Source organism: Macrosteles quadrilineatus, unplaced genomic scaffold, assembly GCF_028750875.1.
Source record: "Macrosteles quadrilineatus isolate MER2022 unplaced genomic scaffold, UCM_ALF_1.0 Scaffold_5__1_contigs__length_97177068, whole genome shotgun sequence".
Lineage (NCBI taxonomy): Eukaryota > Metazoa > Arthropoda > Insecta > Hemiptera > Cicadellidae > Macrosteles > Macrosteles quadrilineatus.
In genome coordinates, this window is record NW_026542598.1 from 93,156,019 (window position 1) to 93,182,579 (window position 26,561).

A 26,561-nucleotide genomic window follows, 5' to 3' on the forward strand; every position below is an offset into this window, starting at 1 on the left:
CTCAAATGAATTTAAAATAAAAAATGACCATAGATACAATTCACGTAAACAGTTTTATATTGTCCTTAAGACCACAAACAAATTTTCAAAAAGAGTTAGAAAATGTCTAGTTCCAAAGTTTTTTAATAGATTGCCAACTGAAATAGAAAATATAACTAGTTTTAGAGTCTTGAAATCTAGGCTTAAGCATTGTTATCTCAATGAATCCATTTAAATATTGTTTATTAAATTACTTACTTGTCATATTATTGTTAAAGTTAAAATCATTTAATGCACGTTATTTATTTTAGTATTGTCATCTCAAGGGATCCATTAAAACTGGTTTAATATTGTTGTTATTATAAATTGTTTAGTTATTTATTATTTATTTAGTTATGTATTGTTGTAATGTTATATAAATTATTTCATTATATTATTGTTAAAGTTGAGAAGTATTTAATGCATGTTATTTATTGTTATATATTTTATTTATTTAAGATACCCTAATTGTTTCAAGTTGTTTTAAAGCAAGTTAAGTTTTTGATAGAAAGGTAGAGAATAAGTAAAAACAACAATGATAGCAGATCTTGACAAGAAACAAGGAAAACCTAAGTGTAATATGGAGAAGGACTGACCAAGGGACAAAGTTCATTGTTATCTAGAACAAGTTTATCTCTTTGAGCTGCAGACAAGCCAAATTTTTCTGGCTTTTGCAGCAAGTTTGTTTATAAAATGTTGTAAGATTTTGTAATTTTTCAAATAAAAAAAATAAAAAAGTAGTCCTTTGTTATAGTAAATATCCAAAACTGTTTATTTAGCAAGATATTTATAGATTTCTCGTTTTTCAAGGCAAGACTATGATCACTTACATGGATGATTTCAACATGCCAGCTAAAGAAACTTACGGATCTCAACCTCCTTTAGAGCTCATACGACAGTGGATAGATTACGGCTTTTGGTACGACCGTCAGAAACAAATTCAGAAATTCATTAAGGTATGATTGAAAAGAGTAAATAGATTTTTTTTTCTCAATTGCAAGAGAGAGAAGTAGGACATAATCATGGGTTTTCCCCATTGCCAAGCTCTGTTAAGATAAAAATAAATCTATCTTAAGGCTTGAAAGACCTATTTACTTCCAGTAGCTTTCTGGATCGGTAAATTGTTTGAAATTAATTTTGTTTGGTGCACAACTATGTCTTATGGTGGGTGGAAGCGATTTTGAAAATTTTTGTTTCAATGGCAAAAACATTTATTATTTTCAACTCTCCTCTCATATTATAATCCTTATCAGGTGTCTGTCCATATGGAGGGCAACAGGTAGGTCTTTTAGCTGACAAAAAGTCAGTTTTAGCTCATAAGTGTGTATTTTGAGGCAATACAATTGACAGTATTATTAATACTGAAGTAAATAAAATAAAAGAAGTCTTACTTTATTTATTTATACCAACCGGTTGTTGTGCCGCTTCTGTACTATCAACCTGACATTCCCTGCTGAGTCACATATTGTATCTACATAGATGATAGATCCACATCCTCATGTTCATAGGGCATGTTGCTGCTAGGGTCCATGGGCCCCCCAGGTGGTGGTAGAAACCAGATCACCAACCGGTTGTTGAGCCGCTCCTGTACTATCAACCTGATATTCCCTGCTGAGTCACATATTGTATCTACATAAATGATAGATCCACATCCTCATGTTCATAGGGCATGTTGCTGCTAGGGTCCATGGGCCCCCCAGGTGGTGGTAGAAACCAGATCACCAACCGGTTGTTGAGCCGCTCCTGTACTATCAACCAGACATTCCCTGCTGAGTCACATATTGTATCTACATAAATGATAGATCCACATCCTCATGTTCATAGGGCATGTTGCTGCTAGGGTCCATGGGCCCCCCAGGTGGTGGTAGAAACCAGATCACCAACCGGTTGTTGAGCCGCTTCTGTACAGTCAACCTCACATTCCCTGCCGAGTCACAGATTGTTCGCATCTACGGCACAATGCTCAGTCAACATCTTCAGTTTTTTGATGAGCTCGTCAAACACTCATGTATGTGGAACTCGTACCAAACAACTTGTTACTGGTAACTTACATGTCTTAAGGTATGATCACTCTTGTTTTACCAGTTTTCAAAATGTAAAAAGATTAATAATTGCTGTTAAATAAGAATACCTTGTTGTGGTGGTCAGAGTTTCCTTAAGCTGTACAATATTATGACCACCTACCTCTACCTAGAGACAGAAGATGGTAGGTACCTCAGTGTAACCTTAAATTACCTTAAGGCTAGGGTTAATAATACTCCCTATTTATTGTGTGCTGTGCTCTGGCTGTCCAATGAAACTCATTCTTCCAACACACTAATATTTGTCCTCTATCACACCAGTGTGGTGCGGACTGGCTCGGAAGGCCCTTTCACACTAGCTGTCCGGATCCAGGCGTTTCCAGAGTGAAACTTTGTGAATTTTGGATGTGTTTGAGATTGAAATGAATTAAAAGAAAAGTGGCTCTCTATGCTTTACTTGTTGTATCGGAAAGAATGTAAGTACCCCCGTGATAACGTTATGTGTATATATATTATATATTTATAACGTTAACAGCTTCATCCAATAAAGGACGGGCTTGCACCGCACTGGTGTGAAAGCAGTCTTCTGTAGGTCAGCATAGCATAGTTTTCTAACACTTCCAGCCTGCTCGCAAAATACTTCCTCTTTACTTTTAAATAGGAAAGAGCTATCATTAGGTCTGGCAAGGAGAACTTGTAAATGTTAACTCTATTGACAAGACTACCCTATTAAAAACAATTTATTATATTTTCAATCCGCAGGTGATGAGCTAACCCTGATGACTATTGATCTTTACAACAACGTAGTACACAAGATGCTGCCAACCCCTGCCAAGATGCACTATCTGTTCAACCTCCGAGACATCTCAAAGGCAAGTGTCACCCTTATAGTTATTTGACAGAGATTATCAAATATTTTCACTATTAAGGTTGTAATTTGATGGGCCCGATAGTTTTTTTTTTGTTTTTTTTATATTTTGGGCTTGGACAAAACCTAGAAAGACAGAAAGGATCAAAACTTGAGCTGACTTTGATCAGAACTATAACATCCACTATACCGCCCATTTTTGGACTGTATCAACTATTTTTGGAGTAAATCTTGGACTATTTGAACAAGTATACACTGTAAACAAGTAAAGCCAAATCGCGAATGCATTTTAAGGCCCCATTAACTACCCTTGAAGACATTTATTCTGGTTCTGTTTTAGTTTTAACCAAATGTGATATATTTGGTGATAAAACTACAGTTCTGCCATCATTATATTTTTTTTCTAGATGCAAGTATTGCATTTAGGTTTGTACATACATGAATATGTTTTGGCAAATCAAATAAATAAACCCAGGTTTTTATTTCAGTTAAATGTATATGATTTTTGTATCCTTTCTTTAACGAGCTGCCAGAGACAATGAATATAAAAAATTCCATCAGTACAATCACAGAGAAGTAAGATACAGAGGATAAAAGCTTATGGAAAAACCGTCCGGTTTTAGCTCTGGTATGGTGGGGCAGAAATGTATTTGCGCCAAGCAAGGAATAGCCCGAACGACAATGGCCACATAGCATTTTTGTACTGCAGTTATAGTCCACAGGAACTTCCTACAGGGTGAGGAGGAAAGAGAGCGGAAGGGGACGACAAATAGAATTTGCTCTAGACACCAGCGACTGGTGCTAGACACCACTTAAGTGTACCATTGAATGAATCCTCTTTATCTTCTCTGTGACACAATGTACAAATAGAGTCCCGCAAACTCGGCACTCGATAACCCGGCAGTCTGGATAACTCGGCCATCACCTGGCTCAGACAATTAGTGATTTTTTGAGTCCGAGTTAAACATGGGCTCAAGTCAAAGCATTTGCAACTCGTACCAAGGATTTGTTGTACTATATATGACAACTTAATTCCTACTTATAAAATAAATGTAAATAAATAAGGCAGCTAAAAGGAATAAAAATGGCATTGTTCTTATTTTTAACTCTAGTTCCCGATAGCCCGGCATTTCACAAACTCGGCACCCTTCCAGTCCACATTACGCCGAGTTTGCGGGACTCTACTGTACTTGTGTTAGTTTATCTTAGAATGAAATATAAAAATAAAACTAAATAATCCCATATTCAAAAAGTTAAAAACTAGATGCTAACCTACCGAACTACTGAAATCCATTTTTGCTCATTACATCAAGAGCACATGGTCCAGAAAATCAGTTTAGTCACTTTATTGTTTTGTAAAAACATAAAAAGTAAATAGATGATGCTCCACGACTTTTTGTTTAGCCATCAAGTTGTTATCTGTTTGCAGATTTTCCAAGGACTGTTACGTAGTAACAAAGAGAACATCAACACCAAAGTATCATTTTTCCGTCTCTGGATTCATGAGTGTTTCAGAGTCTTCAGCGATCGATTGATTGATGAAAGGTAATATTGTTGTTCCGTCAAGTGTCTTTGTTTCATCTAGTAATTTAAATGTCTTTGTATTTAACATCCCATCATATGACCATTATCCATTGTTGGATTCATTCGTCTAGAATCACCGCACATAACAACATACTCATTTTCTTCTCTTAATAAATTATTCTCTTTTGTACCAAAACCTCGATTTTTTCCTCTAATAGTATAATTATACCGCACATTTTTGGTCCTATCGAGCCGCGGATTATACATTAGTGCGACTTTTTTCAAGTTAATTTAAATGTCTCGGTTGAACGTATTTCATCCAACGTGAAGCCGCCAAGGACAAAACCGCATCGCCATTTTGAACTTTTCATCTACGTCACGATACAGTCCACACTCTCCTCTCATTCCAAGTGTTCAACATCGTCATCGTTCTGCTAGTTCCGCTCCGCATTCTCATCTCGACTCGACTTCATTTCGTCTACATCGCATCGCAACGTCAAACGTCAAGAAAATCAAAAATAAGGTTATGTTTGTACTTCGAAGACAACGCACCGCATCTCATCGTAAGTTATCAAAATAAAGCATTACCAACATGAAAATAATAAAGAAACCCTAATTTTATTCCTCAGTCTTCGTCCTCATCCTCTAATTACTCCATCCGATTTTAATATCTCTGCTACTAAACTCATTGAACGACCTAGGCCTAACTTTCAAAATGAGATTTTCAACATTTTCTAATAGATGCAAATTGCAATTAAATAAATTAAATTCGATCAGTGAGTATATCCAATCGTGTCCATCAGAAATAACAGAAGCTCAAACCACTAAACTTAACCTTTATTTGCAAGAAGCTAAAACAATTTCTGCCAATTTTGAAGCTAACCTTGATAAGCTTCTTGATGTTGATGACAATACTAACGTTTTTTCTGACAATGAAGAAGCTATTTCAAAGCTCCAGAACGACATATCAGAACTCTCAATTAACATTCAAACTGAAATTTCTCTTTTAATTCAGAACTTTAATGATGAACACTTGTCAAATAACTCTGTAGCATCAAACCCAACCTCTAGGCCTACTCATAGCGTTGTAAAATTGCCCAAGCTAGAACTGAAGTCCTTCAATGGTGACACTAAAACATGGATATCCTACATTAACCTTTTTGATACTACTATCCACAACAACAGTAGCTTATCCCTTGTTGAAAAACACCAGTACTTGATAAGTTCACTTGAAGGCGAAGCCTTACACCTAATCAAATCCCTACCAATCTCGTCTGGCAACTATACAGTAGCCTATAATGCCTTACGGGAAAGATATCACTCGAAGCGTAGGCTAATCTCTGTCCACCTCAGTAAAATTGTCGATTTGCCCAATATTACTGACAAATCCATCAAAAACCTCAGATCATTTTTAAATGAGTTCAACGAAAATGAACAAGCTCTTAGTGTTCTTGACTATAATGTCATGGAAGACAACTACCTACTAAGTATGTTGATCTTACGAAAAATGAACTCCAACCTCTGTCAAGTTTTCGAATCAAAACGCCTAAATTCTTCTGATTTTCCTCAAGCAAGTGAATTAATCAAATTTCTTAAAGACTTTTGTAACAACAGTGAAGATGCCTCTCTCTGTCACGCTCCACAAGTAGCTCCTCTAAAACTTTCCAACCCTAATCAAGTTTCATTTCAAAATGATAAATCTTTTCAACGTCGACCTTTGGCTTTTGTAAGCACTTCAAATGATCTCAAATGTTTTTGCTGCAATGAAAGTCACAATGTATATAGTTGTACATTATTTCAGAGTAAAACCCCTCAAGAAAGGTTGCAAATGGTACATGACTTAAAACGGTGTTAAAAATTGCCTCGGCAATCATTTGGTTAAGCAGTGTATGTCTAAGCGTACTTGTAAGACTTGTTCAAAACCTCATCACTCACTTTTGCATTTTTTGAAACCTAAACCTACTACTGGTAAGCCTATTACTAAAGTCAGAAATCGTTCTAATGAAGAACAACATATAGGCCTAAGTGAACCTGATGAAGTTTTATACCCTCAAAGTGCAACATCCATGGTTTGCGAAAGTGATAAATTCTCCCAATGCAACTCCACAGTACTTCTAGCCACGACTCTTGTCAAGGTTAAGTCTCCCTCCGGACACGCACATTTTTGGTCCTGTTCCGTCAAGTGTCTTTGTTTCATCTAGTAATTTAAATGTCTTTGTATTTAACATCCCATCATATGACCATTATCCATTGTTGGATTCATTCGTCTAGAATCACCGCACATAACAACATACTCATTTTTTTCTCTTAATAAATTATTCTCTTTTGTACCAAAACCTCGATTTTTTCCTCTAATAGTATAATTATACCGCACAATTGTTGTTCATATTATTTTGTAAAGTATGCTTTATTTCACTTTTAGGGCGTGTTTCAATTTCTCTCTAGTTCAAAACTAAATGCAGCAAAAAAGTCACCACTATTCAAATCACGCAAGATTACCATGAAGATTAAATTCAGTTCATGTTGCAAAAGAAGATTACTAGTTGAAGTTTCAGACTCTACTACCATACCAATTTTTGTACCCTTTCGTTTTGTAATATAAAATACTAGGTGAACCCGTGCGAATTTGCTTGAATAATAAATTAGGATATTATAGCAACGTCGTTAGAAGTTGCGTCGTTGTATCGGCGTTGGTCTTGAGATCGATCGTTGGCTATATGCATTCTAAGTTCTTTTTGCTGTTCAATAGGAGTATTTTGCAGGACAGAGCTCATCATGCTGAAAACTTGCGCGTATGGATTAATATCAACCAAATGTTGAGTCAAAATGTGCATGAGCTCAGTGCTGCAAGAGCCATTAGCTTTGTTTGGCATTCTTTATTGAACAGCGGTTTCGACGTCCCTACGGACGTCGAAACCGCTGTTACATGCTGTGTGGGGAGCATCCCACGTATGCCCAAATTTATATCTACATATAAATTTGGGCATACGTGGGATGCTCCCCTTCTGACAGTTGAAAGGTGGCAATTGGGTGATAAATTGTGTCGTGCACCTTATACATGAAAGGCCCTCCACTGTTATGTTCTTCAATTTTAGCTCGAGTGCTGACCATTGCGAGCGCAGAGTTGTACGATCTAATGTTCTCTTTGTAATTTCTGCTCAAATGATTTGCTCCATTAAGTAGGCTCTGGATATAATATATTTCTCGGTATGGTGGTAGATTCACTTTTCCTTTATGGCAGCAGGATGAAAATCCTTCGCCTCGTCCTCTTTGTTCTTCTTTAAAATGTAGCGCACCACATTTCTGACATTTTAATGCCATCTCGCCAAGTGAATGCTGCTGAATTCTTGTATTTGTCAGTGTAATTTTGTAAGTACACGTTGCCACTAACTGTTCCAGCTCCTCGTCTGGGCTCCTTACGTTTTGCACTGCTTGCCATATGTTGACGACTCGCCGTGTCCGACCGGCAGTATTTCTTTGTCCTCGGGTGGCATGTTTAAACAAAAATATAATGTAAAACCTTTCTCCCGTCATGTCCTATGGGTAACATTTCTTTGCCGGGTTTCTAATTATTTTTAAAAACATGCAAACTGTTTACATTTAAAAACCAAACAAAACAGCTGGGATTTAATATTTTTAAACTAATGTATTGAGAGATGTCAATATTCAGAATATAATAACATTCAAATCAATCAATCAATTATTTAAGATGGGGACGCCACTATGTGCGTATTTTAACCCAAATATGAGCGAAGGATGAGTCACAATGTTATCCTTATGGAAGGAACTTTGAGGGCAGCCCACGCCCTTAAAAAGATATATTTCGAAAATCTAAAGCCAGTATGCACATCTAGAAACCTAGACGAACATTTTGGTATATAATATGTGGGGTTAAATCTTAAAACATAAAAGCCTTATTGTTCACAAAGTTTATGTTTGATTAATCAATTGGCTTGAATTTAATACTTACTTACTACTTACTGCTGTGGCCACTGGTACCCTAGATGGTACTTGGCCTCCCCAACACACTGCCTCCATAGGTCTCTGCTTCTTGCATCTTCCTTCCTTCTCCCTAGCTTCCTCAGGTCTTTCTCCACTTGGTCGAACCATCTAAGTTTCGGTCTTCCAAGAGGTCTTCTACCTTCTGGGTTATTCCTCAAGATGTTCTTTGATAGGGAGTTGTCATCTTTTCTTAGAATATGCCCTGCCCATCTCAGTCTTCTGCTCCGTACCTCAGCGACAATATCCGGATCCTTAAATAATTCTCTTAGTTCCCAATTATGTCTCGATCTCCATTGTCCATCCTCAAAAATCGGTCCGTACACTTTCCTCAAAATCTTGTTCTCAAATACAATAGCTTTCCTTTCTGATTTCTTGCTTAAGATCCAATTTTCTGAACCATACAGGAGAACTGGTCTGATGATTGTCTTATAAATCCTGAGTTTGGTGGTGTGGGATATTATTTTTGAAGTTAGTAACTTGTGACAGGCCGAAAAACTTTTTTGTGCTAGGTTTAATCTATTTTGTATTTCTAGCTCTTCATCATTATCGTTAGTGAGGATGACTCCCAAATACTTGAAATTTGTTACTATCTTAAATTTATACTCTTCAATTTCAATGTAGTTGTTATTTTGGTATCTTGGTTGGTCATCATCTTGTTTTCTTCCACATGTCATAAACTTGGTTTTCTCTTCATTTATGTATAGCCCCATTTTTCTTGTATGTTCAATAAGCATTTTTGTTACATCTTTCATTTCTTCTATATTATGTGTAATTAATACTATGTCATCTGCAAAAGCTAGCAAGTTTATGTTTGTTCCTATCTTAATCCCTACTTCTGTCTTTCTTATCTCCTGAAGGGCTGTTTCTATGGCTAAATTGAACAGCAATGGACATACCCCGTCTCCCTGCCTCACACCCGTGTTCACCTCAAAGTCTTCCGATACGTCTCCATTTACTCTAATTTTGCACTTAGAACCTAAAACACTCAATTTTGCTAGTTCGATAAGTTTTTTTGGTATACCTAGATGCTCCATGTTTATCCACAACTTCTTTCTATTTATGGAGTCATAAGCCTTTGAAAAATCAATGAAGAGGCAACAGAATGATTTGTTGAATTCATAATACATGAATTTAATAGTGATATTATTTCAGAGATCGAGATTGGTTCAAAAATGAAATAAATAATCAGCTTGGCAAACATTTTGATACAACGTTTAGCAACATATGTCCGTCTAAGTCCTCCCCTGTATTTTGTGAGTATTTTCCTAACTACAAGTAGCGTTACTGTTAAATTTCAGTTTTCTCACCAACACTAATAACATCAAGACAACCTATTATTTTGTATCAAACCAAATCATCTTTATTCAATCTGTACATACATACATGAATATAGTCACAGAAACAAAAAAAAAAAACACAAACAAGTACATTATATTTATTCAACTTAGTCATTAAAAAAATACAAATTGTATTGATGCAATCAACTTTTTGCTGCACAAGCTCATGTTTTGACCATTAAAGTGTACAAGTAATAAAGATGGCTGTTCAATGTGAGCTTTCATCAGCCCTGACAACTGTTATTGTGGTTGTGACTCCACACAAACTAGGTCTTATAATCCTGACCTCAATCATGACTGTCAAAGGAAGAGTATTGTCAATAACTATTTACTGTATTTTTTACTCTTTCAATTTTTCTTTTTATTTCACTTCAAATATTAAAAAATATATTTTTAGGTGAATCAAAACAGAGTATTAAGCTAAACAAAACAGACGTGTTACATAGTTCAAATACATTCCAGGTGACTTCATGAACCAGTACGGTTTGTATGAGGACGTTCCGGATATGAACGTACTCCGGACATTTATTGAGAAGCAGATGAAGGAGTACAACGCCTCGCCCGGAGTGGTCCGGCTAGATCTGGTGCTGTTCAGGGATGCCGTGGAACACATCTGTCGCATTGTCCGAGTCATATCACAACCCAGGGGCAACGTACTGCTGGTCGGAATGGGTGAGGAACAGAAACAGATACAGAAGTGTCATGGAATTATACACTGTAATATATGTATATTAATTTAAATTAGTGTAACTTAGGGAGTTGGTGAGCTTGTTTTATTCAATCTCATACCAGATAGAAATGTTATTGCATCTCATAGACTTTGGTAAGCTGGTAGCTCAGTCGGTAGCAGGACAAACTTCAGATCCATGGTAACAGTTTTGTGAGTTTGGATCCTGGCACCTGGAGATTTGATTGTCTCTCATAGAAATGGTTGTTGTAGGAGGAAGTGGTAGACAGTCGCTGGCTCGCCTGGCTGCTTGGTTGGCTCAGTTAACCACCTACCAGGTGGAGATCACCAAGAACTATCGCACAGCTGAGTTCAAGGAGGATCTGAAGAGTTTGTATCACGCCACTGGAGTCAGAGACGCTCCTACATCGTTTCTCTTCAATGACACCCAGGTACACTATTGTGTATGCATTTCAGCCAGCTAGAAACATTTAATGTTTTATAATAATTCTTTTATAAAATATTGTTGTTATGTCTACTTTTTTGTTAGGTACCAAACATTGTAATTAACCAAATTTTTATAAAAAGATTTTAAGTTTTGCTCTTAGTTGTTAAATTAAGATACAGTAGAGTCCTGATAGTCCGAAATGGTTGGGACCGGACCCATTTCGGAATACCAAATATTTCGGATTAAAATTTTTTTGTTTTTTTTAGATTTTAAAGAATATTTTTTTTTTATCTTTTGTGTTAGGACGCTAGGCACGAGCTCGGGATTTATTTCACATTACTTTATTCTAGACCTAGGGGTTGCAGCATTACCACTTAAATAAAATCCATTGGTGATTTGGCAGGTAAACAAATGAAAAATTTTATGAAATGTGGCGAAATATTTACTAAAATACTCTAAAAAACAAGTGTATCTCGCCCGGCCGCTACAGAATACTTTGACGAGGTACAGCTAACTGTGTTAAAAGTTTAGCAAAAAGTTTTTTTAATTTTCAAAATTTTAGTCCTAATTTTTTTACAAAAAAATTTTTTTTATAATTTTTGGTTTTGGATTAAGCAGACTTCCGGATTACCGAAGTTCGGATTATCGTGTATGCACTGTATGCACTATATATCTTGCTGAAGAGATTTTTTCTCTAGTATTGAAATATTTTGATTTAGGCCTATAAATAATCGAGGTTACATTTCAGATTGCGGAAGAAAGTTTCTTGGAAATCATCAACAACGTTTTGAGTAGTGGAGAAATTGCTAACTTGTTTAAAAATGAAGAGTTTGATGAGGTTCGTAACCATTCATAATTCTATAATACTACTTAGCCATTTTTTATAGAAAAAGTCACTCTTATAAACTTTAGCTTTACTAGTACAGTAGTTTTTTGCTGGTTTGTTGCATCAGGAAATTGGTGAGCTCATGGGATAACATTTACCAAACTTTTGTATCTTCCACAGATATTATTGTGGAAAACATAATTCATAATGAGATATAATGTATAGTATAATATTACTAAAATAAACTACCCAATTGACATGTTTATCAATACAAATGTTGGTCAAAAATTTGGTTTTTTGAAAATTTTTTATATATATATTGTCAAATCTTCTGCCTTTTAAAATTATAGTATATAGTGTAAAAACATAAAAATCTGGTCATTTACACAGCGCACAAGTATATTCTACTCTTAAGATCAGCAGTTGCGTTTAGTCAAATATAAGTTTTGAATTTCCAGATACGTAATACACTAAACGATATTGCCAAGAAGCAAGGTATTGTGCCGACAGCTGAATCCATTTACAGCTTTTTTATTGAAAGAGTCAGATCCAATCTACACATTGTACTCTGTATGAGTCCAATTGGAGATGCTTTCAGGTTAGATTATTTTCATCACACTTATTTAACAATTTGAAATAATAGTAGTGTTTTGCTCCAGATGTAATGGTTTCTGTTAATAAACATATTAGAAAGGTGAATTCCTTTAAATCTTTCTCAGCCCTTCTTAGATGGCCCAAATGGCCTAGGGCGGGCAACAATTATTTCTAAAATGAAAAATATTTATTTTAGTTTCTTTAAAATTAAACAGGTTATAAATATAGTTAAAAAAGTGATAATGTTATTTATTGCCTTGGAGAAGATTTTTCTTGAAAAAGTATATCACAGGCCTATGGTTTAGTTGTACTTTTTGCAAAAGAAAGATTTTCGTATAAAAAGGTGAAGTGTTTAGCATGGAACTTACAAGGACTCAGCACTTAGCAGCACATGGCAGGAAAGTAGAGCCATAACGTGAATAAGCTGATTATTGTACATACACGTCTGTTATCTGTGGAAATATCCACTTCCTGTACGTAAATTGTACAAGCATTACGCAGATGGATATATCCTCAACTAATTGAGTATTTTTTCTACTACTTGGTTAGCCTGAAAATAAATCTTTATGTTCAAAACCTTGTTTGTCAATCAAAACTGGATCTATTTAATGTTTTTATTTGTATAAACGTGATCCAGAGGCTAAGAATTGTTCAAACATTATAAGTTTGGTTCTCTATTGTGCTTTACTGGCTCAGTACTTGCTTTGCTGGATCTATGATCCGAGCACAGCCCCGAGAATCGTGTGGTCAGGAAAATGTTAGTTTTAAGGAGAACCATCTTTAAAAACTGATACAAATAGAAGATTTTTCAATAAAACAATGTGACTTTGTGAAGGGTGCGACTGCGCCAGTACCCGGCCCTGATCAACTACATGACTATAGACTGGTTTGTGGAGTGGCCCAAAGAAGCATTGCTGGAGGTGGCCTCCAAGTTTCTGTTGGATGTAGACATGCTTGCCACCATCACTGGAGAGCCCAGGGTGAGAAACCTTATCATCAATTGTTGTAAAAGTTCTGTGTCTTCCCTTGATTTTTTTATTCCTTGTAGCTTAAAATAAATTATCTACTATCAGTGTCAGTTTGCCTTGGGTTAACTCAACTACATCCATATTGACTAAACAACTAGCCATACCTTCAACATGGGGATGGACTGTTTAGTTCTATCTACAGCCAAAGATATAACCGACTTATGAAACTAATACTTGGTTCAAAAACAGTGACTGAATGATCTTTAAAAATTTGATATTGAAAGATTTTGTCTTAGGAAATTGGGTATAGGATATTGGGGCGACAGTGAAAATTGTCCATTTCCCAATTATTTATCTTGCGTGCTATGAAAATACATGAGGACAGTATGTAATAAAGGATGTCTGAGTTACCAGCCTAATATGCTACCACTGAGTGACACTACCTTCAGTAAATTGAGCAAATAAAGCAAGTTGATAAAATATGTCTAAAATTGGAAGTATGTAGGTACCTCTTATGTTATACCTGGGACTAAGGCGTACCTTAGTATGAAGGCGCTTGAAATATACACAGATTCAGTTTCTAACAAGCGTAAATTGAAACTTAACATAATATCCATGATACAAACTTATCAATAAAGAACTTTTACATTTTTAGAACTGCGACATTGTGATATAAAGCTAAATTGTTTCTTTTTCTCTAGGAATATGATGAAAAGCAATATGTTGGTACTACAAAGCAGGTAAGACCAATCTATAGGTACTCAAAGAATAAAACAGTTAGTTGTTATATTTATCATATGTATGTTCTGCATTTTCTTATCAGTGATTAATTACTATTCAATTCAATTCAAAACATCTTTATTCATTAGTATATATTGTATATACAAGAATGGTGTCAAATTCATCATTACATAAAATATAAACACAAATAAAAGACAAATACAATACACAAGAACAAAACAACAAAACAATACAGTCATCTCTCAAGTAGGTATAAAACAAAAGTATACTTCAGTGAAAACAAAATATAGTTCAGTGAAACAGCAATAGGCCTAAAACATTTTAAGTCAATGCTGTTATTGCTTCACACAGAAATATTTGAATTTATTACAATTATTATTGAATTTATACTACTAATAACATGTGATGTAGGCTATCTTCTTTAAGAAACAAGGCATGTTACTTCTGATCATCTAATTATAAAAGTTTTTCCATCCATAACAAGTAGATCAAGCCTTCTGTAACAAAGTCATTTATTAACAGGCTTTAAAAACTACTTTATTTATAAAAGAGATAGAGAACTTTAAGGAAATACTGTAGTTAAAAACTCCAACCTCTTCTTTTTTAATGATTAACTACTTATTTTACTTCTAGCCATAAAGATAAACGTGTGTTGTGTTTAGTAACTAATATCAAACTCTACCCTTTGCAAATATAATTTGTTTTCCAACATTCTTTGTATTATAATTTCTAATTGTTGTGAGAAAGTTTGTATTGTGTGAAAGCCAATTTGTACAAATTTCAAGATAATTGGTAACAATTAAATGACAGTTTGTAAAAATATTAAAATGGTTTGTATAAATTTTTTTTTGGAGGCAGTTTGTAACGGGTTTAAATATATTCTGTAATAGTGCTAAGAAAGTTTGTAGTTGTCTTTAAGATTGTTCGGTACAGTCGTAAACAAGTTTGTGATGGGTAAAATGAAAGACAGAGGGTTGTAACAGTTGTAAGAAAGTTTGTAACAATTACAACCACAAGACAGATTATAACGGTTGATGACAGGAAGTCCAGCAACTGTCAGTCGCCCTGATTTTCTCCACCATCCATGACTCGGTGACCAAGTTCTCGCAGACAATGTTGATGGAGATGAAACGTCACAACTATGTCACTCCCACAAACTACCTGGAGCTGGTCACGGGCTACAAGCAGTAAGTTTGTAGTCAGAGAGAACACAATGTTTTTGTATTGCTTTCCCTTAAAAGTGTAATTCTCTTGTCCAACAAGTAATTTTTGATTTTCTGTTGGAATTGTTTCTCCAGAGGGGCTTTAAGGAACATCATTATTTTCTATGTTTTAATTCCATGTCGCAAAATGAGAAAATGAATCCTTTTACATAGTTGAACACATTATCTTGTATGTTTCAGTTAGTTAATGATGGAACAAAAGTTTGTCTCTTCCAATTATTAATATTTCTCTATAGAAAAAGTGGAATGGTTTAGAACAGTGATTCTAAAAAAAAACTTAGTTCTGTCCATATAGAAACATGTTAATTGTTTAAATCATTGACAAAGTATATTGCATATAGTAAAAAAAAGTGAATTAATTTCTGCATTGATGAGTATTGACCATATGATTTATAATGGAATGGAAATACTAACAAATTTACCAAATTTAGATATAGTGAAGCTACCAATTAGTAGAAATAGCAATTAATAAAAAATATCTTTACAGAATACTAGCTGATAAACGTGTTGAAGTGGCAAATGCTGCTAATAAGTTAAGAAATGGCCTCTTCAAAATCGACGAAACAAAAGTTAAAGTGCAAGAAATGTCTGTTGAGCTAGAAAAAGCTACAGTGCAAGGTTTGATTGAGTACTCGTGTGAAGCAATCATGAAATTTAGATTTTGAGTAGAACAGTAGAATTATTTTAAAACACCATAAGCTTAACCATTTTATCCGTGTAGGAACTTTGTTTGCACAGGAAGCACAGTTTTTTGTGTTTACCTTTTGGTTACATTGTAATTGTAGTCATAGCTTCGTGAAGTAGTTTTTATGAGTACTATGTATTTTCATTGTTTCTAAATTCTGTTTGTTATACAGTTCGAACAACGTGGTTATATCCAAGTCTGTAGTGGAAAGGTTGTGATTATGTTTCATATGGTGTATAATGTGTGGAACATAAGTAAAACAAGGATTATTCCAGTGCACTAAAGTAATATTTCTTTGGAGACTAGGATTTCCACTAATAGTTAATCCTCCAACCTATAATTTTTTTTTTTTTAATTTCTTGCTACTTAAGAAGAAACAGAGTTTTATCACTGTAATACCCTAACATATCAAATTTCACTAATTCTCAAATGACAAATTCTCAACAAAACACTCCTGTCATAGTGAACAAGATGAACGCAGAATGTGAAGAGTTTCTAACGAAGATAACAGCACAGAAGAAGGAGGCGGATGAGCAGCAGAAGTCGGTGGCGGCCACGACTGTGTTGATACGTGAGGAGGAAGCAGAGTGCCTCAAGATCAAGGACAGTGCTGAGGCTGACCTGCAGGAGGCGATGCCTGCGTTACAGGAGGCCATGGAGGTAAGTAATCAACCTTACTCCTTGTCATTTCAGAACCCAAACCACAAAAGTTCACAGGTTGATATTGAAATGGTGCTTAGCAAACCAGGATCACTTATAGAGTTAAGGTTTAAATATACCTGTCCCTCGGTGATCCAATTGTCATCTAAATGGCAACAGGTTTTAAGATTAAACTCTAATCATCAGGCTAATTGAAATTGTCACATCACAGTGACAACACACAGTGACAGAAAATTTAAAAAACAAACAGACACAAACTTTATACAACTGACCAGTACAAGACATTACGATGTATCAGGAGTATATGCATGTTTTCTGTTTGAGCTTGTGTGTTTACCAACGACCTCAACTAGAGTGAAGTGGCATATGAATTGTAGCCTGATGATGAGATTTTAATCTTGAAACTGGTCACTTTTTAGACAACTCTCGAAGGATTGGATGGTTACAGGTTGATATGTACTACCAAGTCAGGACAGAATCTTAATATTTATAAAAAAATCAATTTAAGACTGATACTGAACCTCAATCACATATTCATTTTCTACTTTCCAAAAGAAGTAGGCTTGAGAGGTTCAATCTCCAGTTTTTCTTGGAAGATTTGAGAAAGATCAAACTTCATATGCAGAGTACCTAAGATGAGAATTGACCGTGTGTCCAGTCCTTAGACACTGTTTTGCATCTACAACTATGTTTTTTTCAGGCACTGGAGGCCCTGAACAAGAAGGACATTACAGAGGTCCGCTCGTACGGACGACCTCCATCCAAGGTAGAGTTAGTGATGGAGGCTGTGATGATACTGAAGCAGGTGGAACCTACCTGGGCAGAGGCCAAGAGACAGCTGGGTGATGTCAACTTTCTCAACCAGGTGAGATCTTCAGGGTGGTTATGGACAAGGATTTTCAGGAAAAACAGGGAATTAATTCTGAGTGAACTTTTTAATTTCACCGAGAAAACCTAATTTAAGTGCTAACCTGCTGTTTTTCCTTCCGTAAACACTTATTGAACTCTGTTAGCATAGAAAAAACATTATGAACATATTCCGCGATCCCAGCCAAATCGAGAACATCTTCTGCAGTCACAGCAAAATCATGAATGTCTTGCTGGAACCAGGAAAAATGCATGATTTTTTGTCCATGTGATCTGTAGCCACCCTGGATCAGAGGTATGATTGTAGCTAGTCTTGTAACTGTTTACTTAGTTTTAAGAGATAAAAAAGGTGTTGAATTTGTATTTGTATCTATGAAATTTCATAATCACGTAATTTTTTCATGATGAACCAAGCATTCAATACAATGCTCATTTTTATCAATAAAAAGTTGACCTAGTATTTTGTTTCTTTTAACAAAAAAAAAGTAATAACAATGGGGGAATACAAAAAATTATCTGTTTACTTGGATAACCTAACCCGTCAGAAATGTTGTAAATACATTACAAAATACAACATTGTATCATTGTTTACCGTAATATGTTTTTTATCAAGCTGAGAGACTTTGACAAAGACCACATCTCAGAGAAGACACTGAAGAAGATTGCAGCTTACACTACTCATGAGGACTTCAAGCCTGAGATAGTGGGTGTGGTGTCTACTGCGGCAAAGTCCCTGTGCCAGTGGGTGCTGGCCATCGAGAAATATGCCAAGGTCTACAAGTTAGTGGCCTCTCTTTTCTTTTTGTCATTTCTTTGTTATTACCTTAGTATTGATGATGATACCAATGTCAGGGACCTGTGTGTTTTTTGTTTTTTGTTTTCAGGATCCCAAAAGCCAATTTTTGTGTGTGATTATTACTTAGAATGAACAAAAGCGTATGTTTATAGTACGTTTCTCAAGTAGTGAATGAATTTAAATATTCGAGACACAGTTTTCTCCATTGTTCTCAGTTACACAGGCTTTCAACGATCCCATGTTATACCAACTGTCAAGTTGATACTAAATAGCAACTAATTGGTATTGATGTGGTTATCACCAATCAGCGAGTCATGCATGGTTAACTTAATAATTGATAACCTTCATTGTATAAACTTTGACTTTTTTTACCATTATAGAACTATTGATGCGTTCCAGGGTAGTTGCTCCCAAGAAGGCAAGGCTAGATGAGGCAATGGCTTCTCTGAAAGCCAAGCAGAATGCTTTAGCCTCAGCTCAGGCCAAAGTGGCCGAACTACAGGCCATTCTAGACAAGCTGAAGGCTGACTTCGACGAGAAACTACTCGTCAAGGAGGAACTCCGGGAAAAGGTTAATTTGTTTGTAAAATAGTCTTTAAATTGTTTCATTGAAAAATAAGTGTAAAAATATCTTTGGCAATAGCAATTTGTTTATTTAATACTGTAAAAGACATATAAAAGTGAGAATGTGATCACACAAGAGTCAGGTACAGCCAGGTTAGCTGCCTAATTTCAGGGCCGCATTAAGGTTCATTGGAGCCCTGGGCAAACCCAAGAGCAGCACCCCCCTTTTTTTCATAGTGCTGGCGGGCGCCCCTAAACCACGGGCGCTCCTGGGCATATGCCCATTCTGCCCGTTTAAAAAAGCGGGCCTGCTTATTTGGCAATGGCTCTACTCTGAAAACATAGGCACTAAAACACTTACAGGACATTCACAATGCCGCAGCAGTCTCTGTTTATTTGAAATGTTTATCACAGGATGTAGATGATCAGCTGATTTCAGATTGACTAGTTTAGTACGCTTGTCAAGACATGCCCCCTCACATAAATTTGATGTAGATAAATCTGACTAAATGAACACTTAATTCCAGACAAAGCTAAATTAATACCACCTTCTCAGATATTATAGATTGTATTGTGATTTTCACCACAAATATTAAAATTAGAAGCTATGTGAATTATTTAAAAAAAGTGTACCCTAGCATATGTTTCTTTGTTTTGTTTTGTTGTCTTTTTTTACTGTCATCAAACTATATTTTTTATAACTTGAGAGATTTACTATTTTCATAGAGTTAAGCTAATGTTAAATTTAATATTCTTTTCCCCAGGCTGAGCTCCTGGCTTTAAAATTAGAAAGAGCTGGCCAGTTGGTGGGAGGGCTGTCTGGGGAAAGGTAAGGATTAGTCTAATAATACTGGCTTTATGTGTATAGCCTACATAATACAATAAGTGTTTTCTTAGTAACATCCCTTTTTCACCCTTGCTGCTTAACTAATTTTTTTGTTTGAGGTGTAATTTTAAAGCTTATGAAGCCGGGGGAAAATGGTAATAAAAAGAAAATTCCCTGAAGAGCTTCCCTCTTTAGACTTGGGGTTTTTTATATAGAGAACACTTTCAAAGTTCCAGCGTTGCTGAACAACGTTCTTTATAATGGTTTAAATGTAACTTGTAATTTAACATTTAATTAACTTCAGTTGGATTTTTAACCACAGTCAGATTGTAAATAAGGGACAAAACATTTCACATTTGTTGAAAATCAATTTTAAATTAGTAACAAAAATAAAGATACTAACCTGTCTTCAATCAATCCTATATTTGTGGTTGGTGACTAAAGCCTCGTTCACACGGGGCAAGGTTACAAGCTACTCGCCAGCATCTAAGAAGCCGGCGAGTTGGCGAGTGTGCTTGTATTCATTCACACGGAGATTGTCCACTCACCAACTCGCAGACGCGTAGAAAGACGCCGGCGAGTTGGCGAGTGCGCTTGTAGTCATTCACACGATGCTTTTTCCACTCGCTCAGTAGCTAGCTTGAACCAAATCCTCCGACATCTTTGAATAACATGCGCACAAGCACAAGCAACTGTGTTCACACTGGGCTACTTTACACGCCTACTCGCTCAAAAGCTGGCGAGTTGGCGTGTAAAGTAGCGGCAGCGTCAACTTTTTCCAGAGCTTTTTTACAAGCAGCTTTTGAGCGAGTACTTCGTTCACACTGAGCTATTTTACTAGCTGCGTGTAAAAAAGCCGGCGTGTAGTTTGTAAACTCGCCCCGTGTGAACAGGGCTTAATTTTGGGTTATTACCCCATTTTCAAATCCTTTTCTCGGCAATTGTCAAACATTGTCCTTCTTGCACTTGCCGTGTCCAAAATTGAATAGATGTAATTAGTAGGTTTGTTGTAACAATTTTTTTCTATGGTAATGTTTTTCTTAGATGATATTTTTTCTTAAATTAGTAGTAGTCTCTAAAAGGTACAAGGGTACTGCATTATCTTTTGTGGCTCGGTGACAAATTTTTAACCCTATTAAAATGCCTGATTCATGCCTCTGGGCCCCCTCGTATCAAGTTATTTGGTCATGTTTTACATTGTCCATGTATATAACTTAGTTTGTTAGCTGTGTTAGTTTTTTCCCCACTTGTATTTTTATGCAATGTTCAATGTCAGGACGAGATGGGAGGAGACTGTGGCTAGACTAGACCAACAGTTTGATTATCTGCCGGGCGATTGTCTGCTAGGTACTGCCTACATCTCATACATGGGGCCGTTTGTGTCTTTGTATCGCGAACAGCTGCTCAAAGTGTGGTCAGACGCGGTGTGTACCCAGCTTAGTCAAGTATTTAGTATATAGTTGCTACACTTGTAGTCTGCTAAAATGAATAAGTTAGAAGAGAGGAACTTGTTTGTTAAGGAGACACTGTTTCTGTTTCACAAACAGTTCTAGTCCAAAAAACAGGTCACAGTCAAACTAATCTGTAATTAGCTTTTAACAGATCTTTCTTTTAGTGAGAATGAAAACTTAAGTATAGATTGTTCAATTAATAATCAATTTTATGGTTCATGATTCTCTGTAATTGTTTATTTTGTGGTTGTGTGTAAACATATTCATTATATGAACACCCTGTCACCAAAAATATACTTTGTTTTGTCTACAAAACCTAAAATATGTTGATTGATGACCACCAAATATAGTTTTGCTAGTGAATAGTTTAAATAAAATAATGTTTCAATGTTGGCTTCTCACACAGGAATAGGAAATGCATACATTTTGAATACATATCAATATTTATAGTTAAGACTATAATGATTTTTTTTTCTGTATAGAATATTATTCTGTAAAAAAATACTAATACTAAGGTACTATATGTAAGGTTTCAAATGCATTTGGTATAAAACTTGATTGTAAACATGTTTCCCCTTTCAGCTGTAAAATCACAGAACATACTGATAAAAATTAAACCTTAACGGAAACAGATTTGTTTGGTTTTCTCTTTTCTCTTTATTTGTGAATTTCAAAATTTGTAGGTGGCAGAAACAGAAGTGCCTGTGTCTCCTGGGTTCAATGTGGTGGAGTTTCTGTCAGACCCGACGACGATACGAGAGTGGAACATCCAAGGACTACCGACCGACTCGTTCAGCACGGAGAACGGAATCATCATCAGTCGAGGCTCTCGTTGGCCGTTAATCATTGACCCTCAATGTCAGGCATGGAAGTGGATACGTAACATGGAGGGACCTAATGTGAGTTGAAGATTGTATACGGTGAATTGCTTGCAGGTATATCTTGCGAGAACTAAATATGAGACTAGTACAAGCTTTTTTAATTTCCGTGAATATCTTTTCAATAACCCCAAATGTTTTTGTTCATAGGAAATGGTTTTGCGGCAATTAGTGTCTCTCTCATATCAGTATGTAGTTCAGTTGTCACTTTCTTCTACAAAAAGTATTTTTATGTCATTTAGATTATGTGATTCATACTAACATTAAATCTGTCATTTGAATAAGACTCACCCTACAAGACAATTGTTTGACTTATCATTATTGGCTTTCTTTTGAGCTTAAAACTAACAAACATGATGATCTTGAAGGTATGACCCTCATAACTGATCGTTCTCAGCAGCGGGTATAGTAGCCTATAATTGCGGCAAAACATGTTTTTATCGCCGTGTGTTCACAGTATCCCTGAGAGTAAACTCGAGAAAACGTTGACTCCAATTTTTTTCTTATTATAACGTGTTTATTTTATTTCTTACAACGTACAACACGACTTGCATAAAAATAGTTTGAATATATATATATATATTTTTTAATATGGTGCAGTAGTTTTACATGTTTGGGTAAGAGCGGATTTTTCCATATATAAATGCGTCAATATTAGTATGACCAATATATATGCAATAGTAAAATTTTGTTTTTAAAATAAGTTGAATGAATATACACATTTAATCATATTTTCTTTCTTGTATATTTGAGCACTTTCGAATGGGAACAGTACAAATTTTGTTACAGTATTATACTGACCTAATCCCTTCTGTTGACAGAACCTACAATTGGTGGACTTTGGTACGACCGGGTACATGAAGGTAGTGGAAATGGCTCTACAGGGAGGTTGGCCAGTGTTGTTGCAGAATGTTATGGAAGTTTTGGACCCATCAGTAATGCCTATACTGAACAAAGCTATAGTCCAACAAGGTATTGTCATACAGCTTTCACATTTTTTGTTATTTTTCAAATAGAGTATTTTGGAGCATTTTTTGACAGTTTTTCATTGAAATTGGTGTTTAATTCATTTAATGCACTTATAACAATTAAATCTGGCAACAGATATCAGATATGACAGATGTCAAATTTTATAGATAGTAATCTTTTTGCTGAAGGAAGAAACTGTTGAATTAACCTATGACCAGTGATGATTCATCTTTGATTTGTTACAGCGGGAGAGTGGTTTATAAAGCTGGCTGATCGTACTGTCCCGTACAATCGCAACTTTCGCTTTTTCATCACGACCAAACTCAACAATCCCCACTATCCACCGGAGATCTCCACGAAAACCACACTGGTCAACTTTGCTATCAAAGAGGAAGGTTGGTGGATTCATTCATTTGTTAATCGCCATTTGTGATGGATAGGGAATAGGAAATGCTTCATGTACATCATAGCACTCATTTAATATGAATAGTATTGTTATTAGTGAATTTCTCGTATAGGGAATAAGCTATTATCGTAGGTCTCATGGTAAGACCTGGACGCAGAACCGATTTACTTTCTTGTTTTGATGTCCCCAGAGGCCAAAACCACTACCCGTTCAAATTCATTTATATATGTAGGTGTTTGTCAGTTAGCACAATAACTCGAGCAAAACGAATCCGATTTTGATTAAATTCAGTACGTAAACCTACATTAATTTGAATGAGTTTGCGAATCCCATGTTATTCTTATGAAGAATAAGTTAGCTGTGATAGTTTGCTTGTTTATGGATATATTTTAATCAAACTTGCCAAATTTATTTATTTTATACTATATAAGCTTTTAATATTTTCTCAAAAGCACACTTTTACCCTCCCTGTAGCAGCAAACCTAGGTACTCTTTAAAGGTAATGTTATTGAAATGGATTTAATTGAAAATCATATCATGCAAATAGAAATTCACTTAATCTGCAGTTTTGCTGCGACGGCGTTATTTTTTTCTTCGATAGTTAATGAAAAGTAAGATGCGAGTACTTGAGGAGAGCGAGAAATGTTCAATATATCACTCATCCAAACCAGGCATTCGATTCCTATGCCGTCAGATTAGGCTGATCAATAATAAATACTCTTTCCATACACCAATCTTTTCACCATGCTATACTTAAGAGGGGAGCTTGTTACTTACTATCGCTTTCCCAAACACTCCTTGAAAACACAAATATAATAGATCCAGAGGATAGTTTTGTAGTTATGCAAGAAGGACTTTTAGGGTGTTATTTTTAATATAAACATTGGTGTTAGGTCTGGAGGCTCAACTGCTGGGAATCGTTGTGAGAAAAGAGAAACCTCAGCTTGAGGAACAAAAAGACTCTCTTGTCCTCAACATTGCAGAAGGAAAAAGAACTTTGATCAACCTAGAGGATGAGTTACTCAGGTGGTTACAATCATTCAAAATCCTTACTTTAGGTGTGAGTTGTATTTTTATTTTTACATTTTGAAAGTGAAACCATTTTTCAAATATTTTCATTTTCTTTGAGATTTTTGACAAACTATAACTTCTTGAGAATCTTTTAGGAAAGGAAGGTGGTGAAAGTAGATAATCTGTAAAGAAATGGAACTTAAGACAATATTGTATCCTGTTACTGGACTTATTTCGTAACATAACCATATTTTGGATATAGAACAAAAACAATTCAAAATAATCTTAAGAAACAAGAACCTTATGAATTTGCTTGCCAAAGGTTTATGTTACTTTAACTTTACACTTGTTATTATTAAGCAGCTTTTAGATACCTTCAATAGATTTAATATTATTTTATACTCCTCTACTTCATCTCCTCAACTTGACAAGTTTAGTATTATTGTAAATTTTACCAGGTTCTGCAACCTAGTACAATGCTATGAAAGAAGTTTCAAGTTTGATCTTTTGAGTAAAGAAAGATAATTTTCAAATACACTGTTCAGTGACTAAAACACCTTGTGACATTTGTAAATGTTTAACCCCTCTATGTGTCTTTGTCCATGTGAGGTTTAATCCCTAATTAACGGTTGTTAAATGTATACAGCTAACGAAACCAAACAGAACTTATAAATTTAATTGGTTGATTGGTAGCCAGCCAATAAAAAATATTGTCAATGTACATATTGACCTTCACACAATTTTTACTGGTTAAAAATGGCCCCTTATCTATATATAGATTTGCTTCATGTAATAAAATCCCTGGTAAACGTACACTCTGCTTTGAAATAAAGCTTCCCACAGGCAAATACACGCTGGGAACTTTTGACTGAACCACGTTTGTGACAATGATAGTAAGAAACCTAAATTTAACTGTACAATTTAGAGGCAGCTCTCTCGTTTTGAGAGTTTGTCTCTCTACTGACTGCTGATTGTAGGTTGCTGAGTGAGAGCAAGGGCTCTCTGCTGGACAACATTGAACTTCTGACAACATTACAGACATCACAGGCAACATCGGCCGCCATCAAGGAGCAGCTAGAGACATCTGTTGTCACTGAAGTAGAAATCGATTCTGCCAGGGAGGTGGGCTTTAACTTTCTATGATACTTGTATATTAAGTCAATTAATTTATACTTCATACGGTAGAACATGTATTTTAAATGGCAATTACAGCGATACTAGTCATCTTAAAAATGTCATTTCAAGTTTAAATTTCTCCTCATGTTTTTTACTTCCATATAATCCAAATCATTATGTGAAAACACCAATATATCTTTGAAAAAAGCATGAAGATAAGTAAAACATATTTTTTTTGCCTTTCAAGGGTTGCGAGGACAGATGACATGTAACTAACCTGCATGACAAGAAATATGGTTTTTTCAGTATTATAAATAGCACAACCATCTTCCACAAAAACCTTTACTGCATTGTGAATGTGGAATAAAATGTAGGACAGAACTTAAGAAGTTATCTAAAATTGATTGGGAGTTCTTTCTTTAGTTGTATCTTCCACTGTTAGAGTTATTCCCTGCACATTGATTAGGCCTCTCCATCTTATCCTAACTTCCTCCACTGTTCCTTTCTTCCGCGATCTGCCATTTCATTCCTTCCTTCATCATACAATAAATTGTAAGTTTTTCTCTATCACCATGAATTTATCTAGTAATTCATATATTCATTATATTCTTCTCTTCTGGATTTCTTGAAAAATATAAGTATGAAAATTCCAATTTGATAACTGTTTACCCCATGTAATGTTAAAACATATACTTTTGAAACTATTCAACTACATCATGTGGTACTGTAACCCCTAAACTCAAAATCTAAGCGACCTCTGTGTTGTCCAATATTCTCCGTAACCAAAGTAGTCTTGAATGATTGGGACTGTACTGTAGGCTAGGCTTCACACAGTTTATGGTTCTACAGGTTTTGTTTTTACTCATTTGCAGGGCTATAGACCTTGTGCCAAGAGGGCTTCTATCCTATTCTTTGTGTTGACTGATATGGCCAGGATTGATCCAATGTATCAGTTTTCTCTTGATTCCTACATCAACATCTTCCTCATGTCCATTGACAAAAGCAAGAAGACGGAAGTGCTGGAAGATAGAATTATCAATCTCAATGAATACCACACCTATGCCGTCTATAGGTCAGTATCATACAATTCAAGAG

At 35.4% G+C, this 26,561-nt stretch overlaps 1 protein-coding gene across 1 annotated transcript in view; it reads left to right on the top strand.

Moving 5' to 3' along the window:
- Positions 1-26,561, top strand: part of LOC128994003 (dynein axonemal heavy chain 2) — an 85,834-nt gene that overhangs the window by 49,549 nt on the left and 9,724 nt on the right. The window contains exons 36-60 of the mRNA XM_054418190.1: positions 829-974; positions 1,843-2,020; positions 2,796-2,911; positions 4,337-4,452; positions 9,586-9,686; positions 10,233-10,442; positions 10,711-10,889; positions 11,634-11,723; positions 12,170-12,309; positions 13,141-13,285; positions 13,975-14,013; positions 15,056-15,201; positions 15,725-15,855; positions 16,386-16,582; positions 17,283-17,447; positions 18,063-18,229; positions 18,645-18,816; positions 19,574-19,638; positions 20,912-21,059; positions 21,770-21,985; positions 22,786-22,936; positions 23,179-23,328; positions 24,233-24,365; positions 25,328-25,472; positions 26,339-26,538. Of these exons, the coding sequence (XP_054274165.1) occupies positions 829-974; positions 1,843-2,020; positions 2,796-2,911; positions 4,337-4,452; positions 9,586-9,686; positions 10,233-10,442; positions 10,711-10,889; positions 11,634-11,723; positions 12,170-12,309; positions 13,141-13,285; positions 13,975-14,013; positions 15,056-15,201; positions 15,725-15,855; positions 16,386-16,582; positions 17,283-17,447; positions 18,063-18,229; positions 18,645-18,816; positions 19,574-19,638; positions 20,912-21,059; positions 21,770-21,985; positions 22,786-22,936; positions 23,179-23,328; positions 24,233-24,365; positions 25,328-25,472; positions 26,339-26,538 (3,646 nt within the window). The remainder of the gene's footprint in view (positions 1-828; positions 975-1,842; positions 2,021-2,795; positions 2,912-4,336; positions 4,453-9,585; positions 9,687-10,232; positions 10,443-10,710; positions 10,890-11,633; positions 11,724-12,169; positions 12,310-13,140; positions 13,286-13,974; positions 14,014-15,055; positions 15,202-15,724; positions 15,856-16,385; positions 16,583-17,282; positions 17,448-18,062; positions 18,230-18,644; positions 18,817-19,573; positions 19,639-20,911; positions 21,060-21,769; positions 21,986-22,785; positions 22,937-23,178; positions 23,329-24,232; positions 24,366-25,327; positions 25,473-26,338; positions 26,539-26,561) is intronic.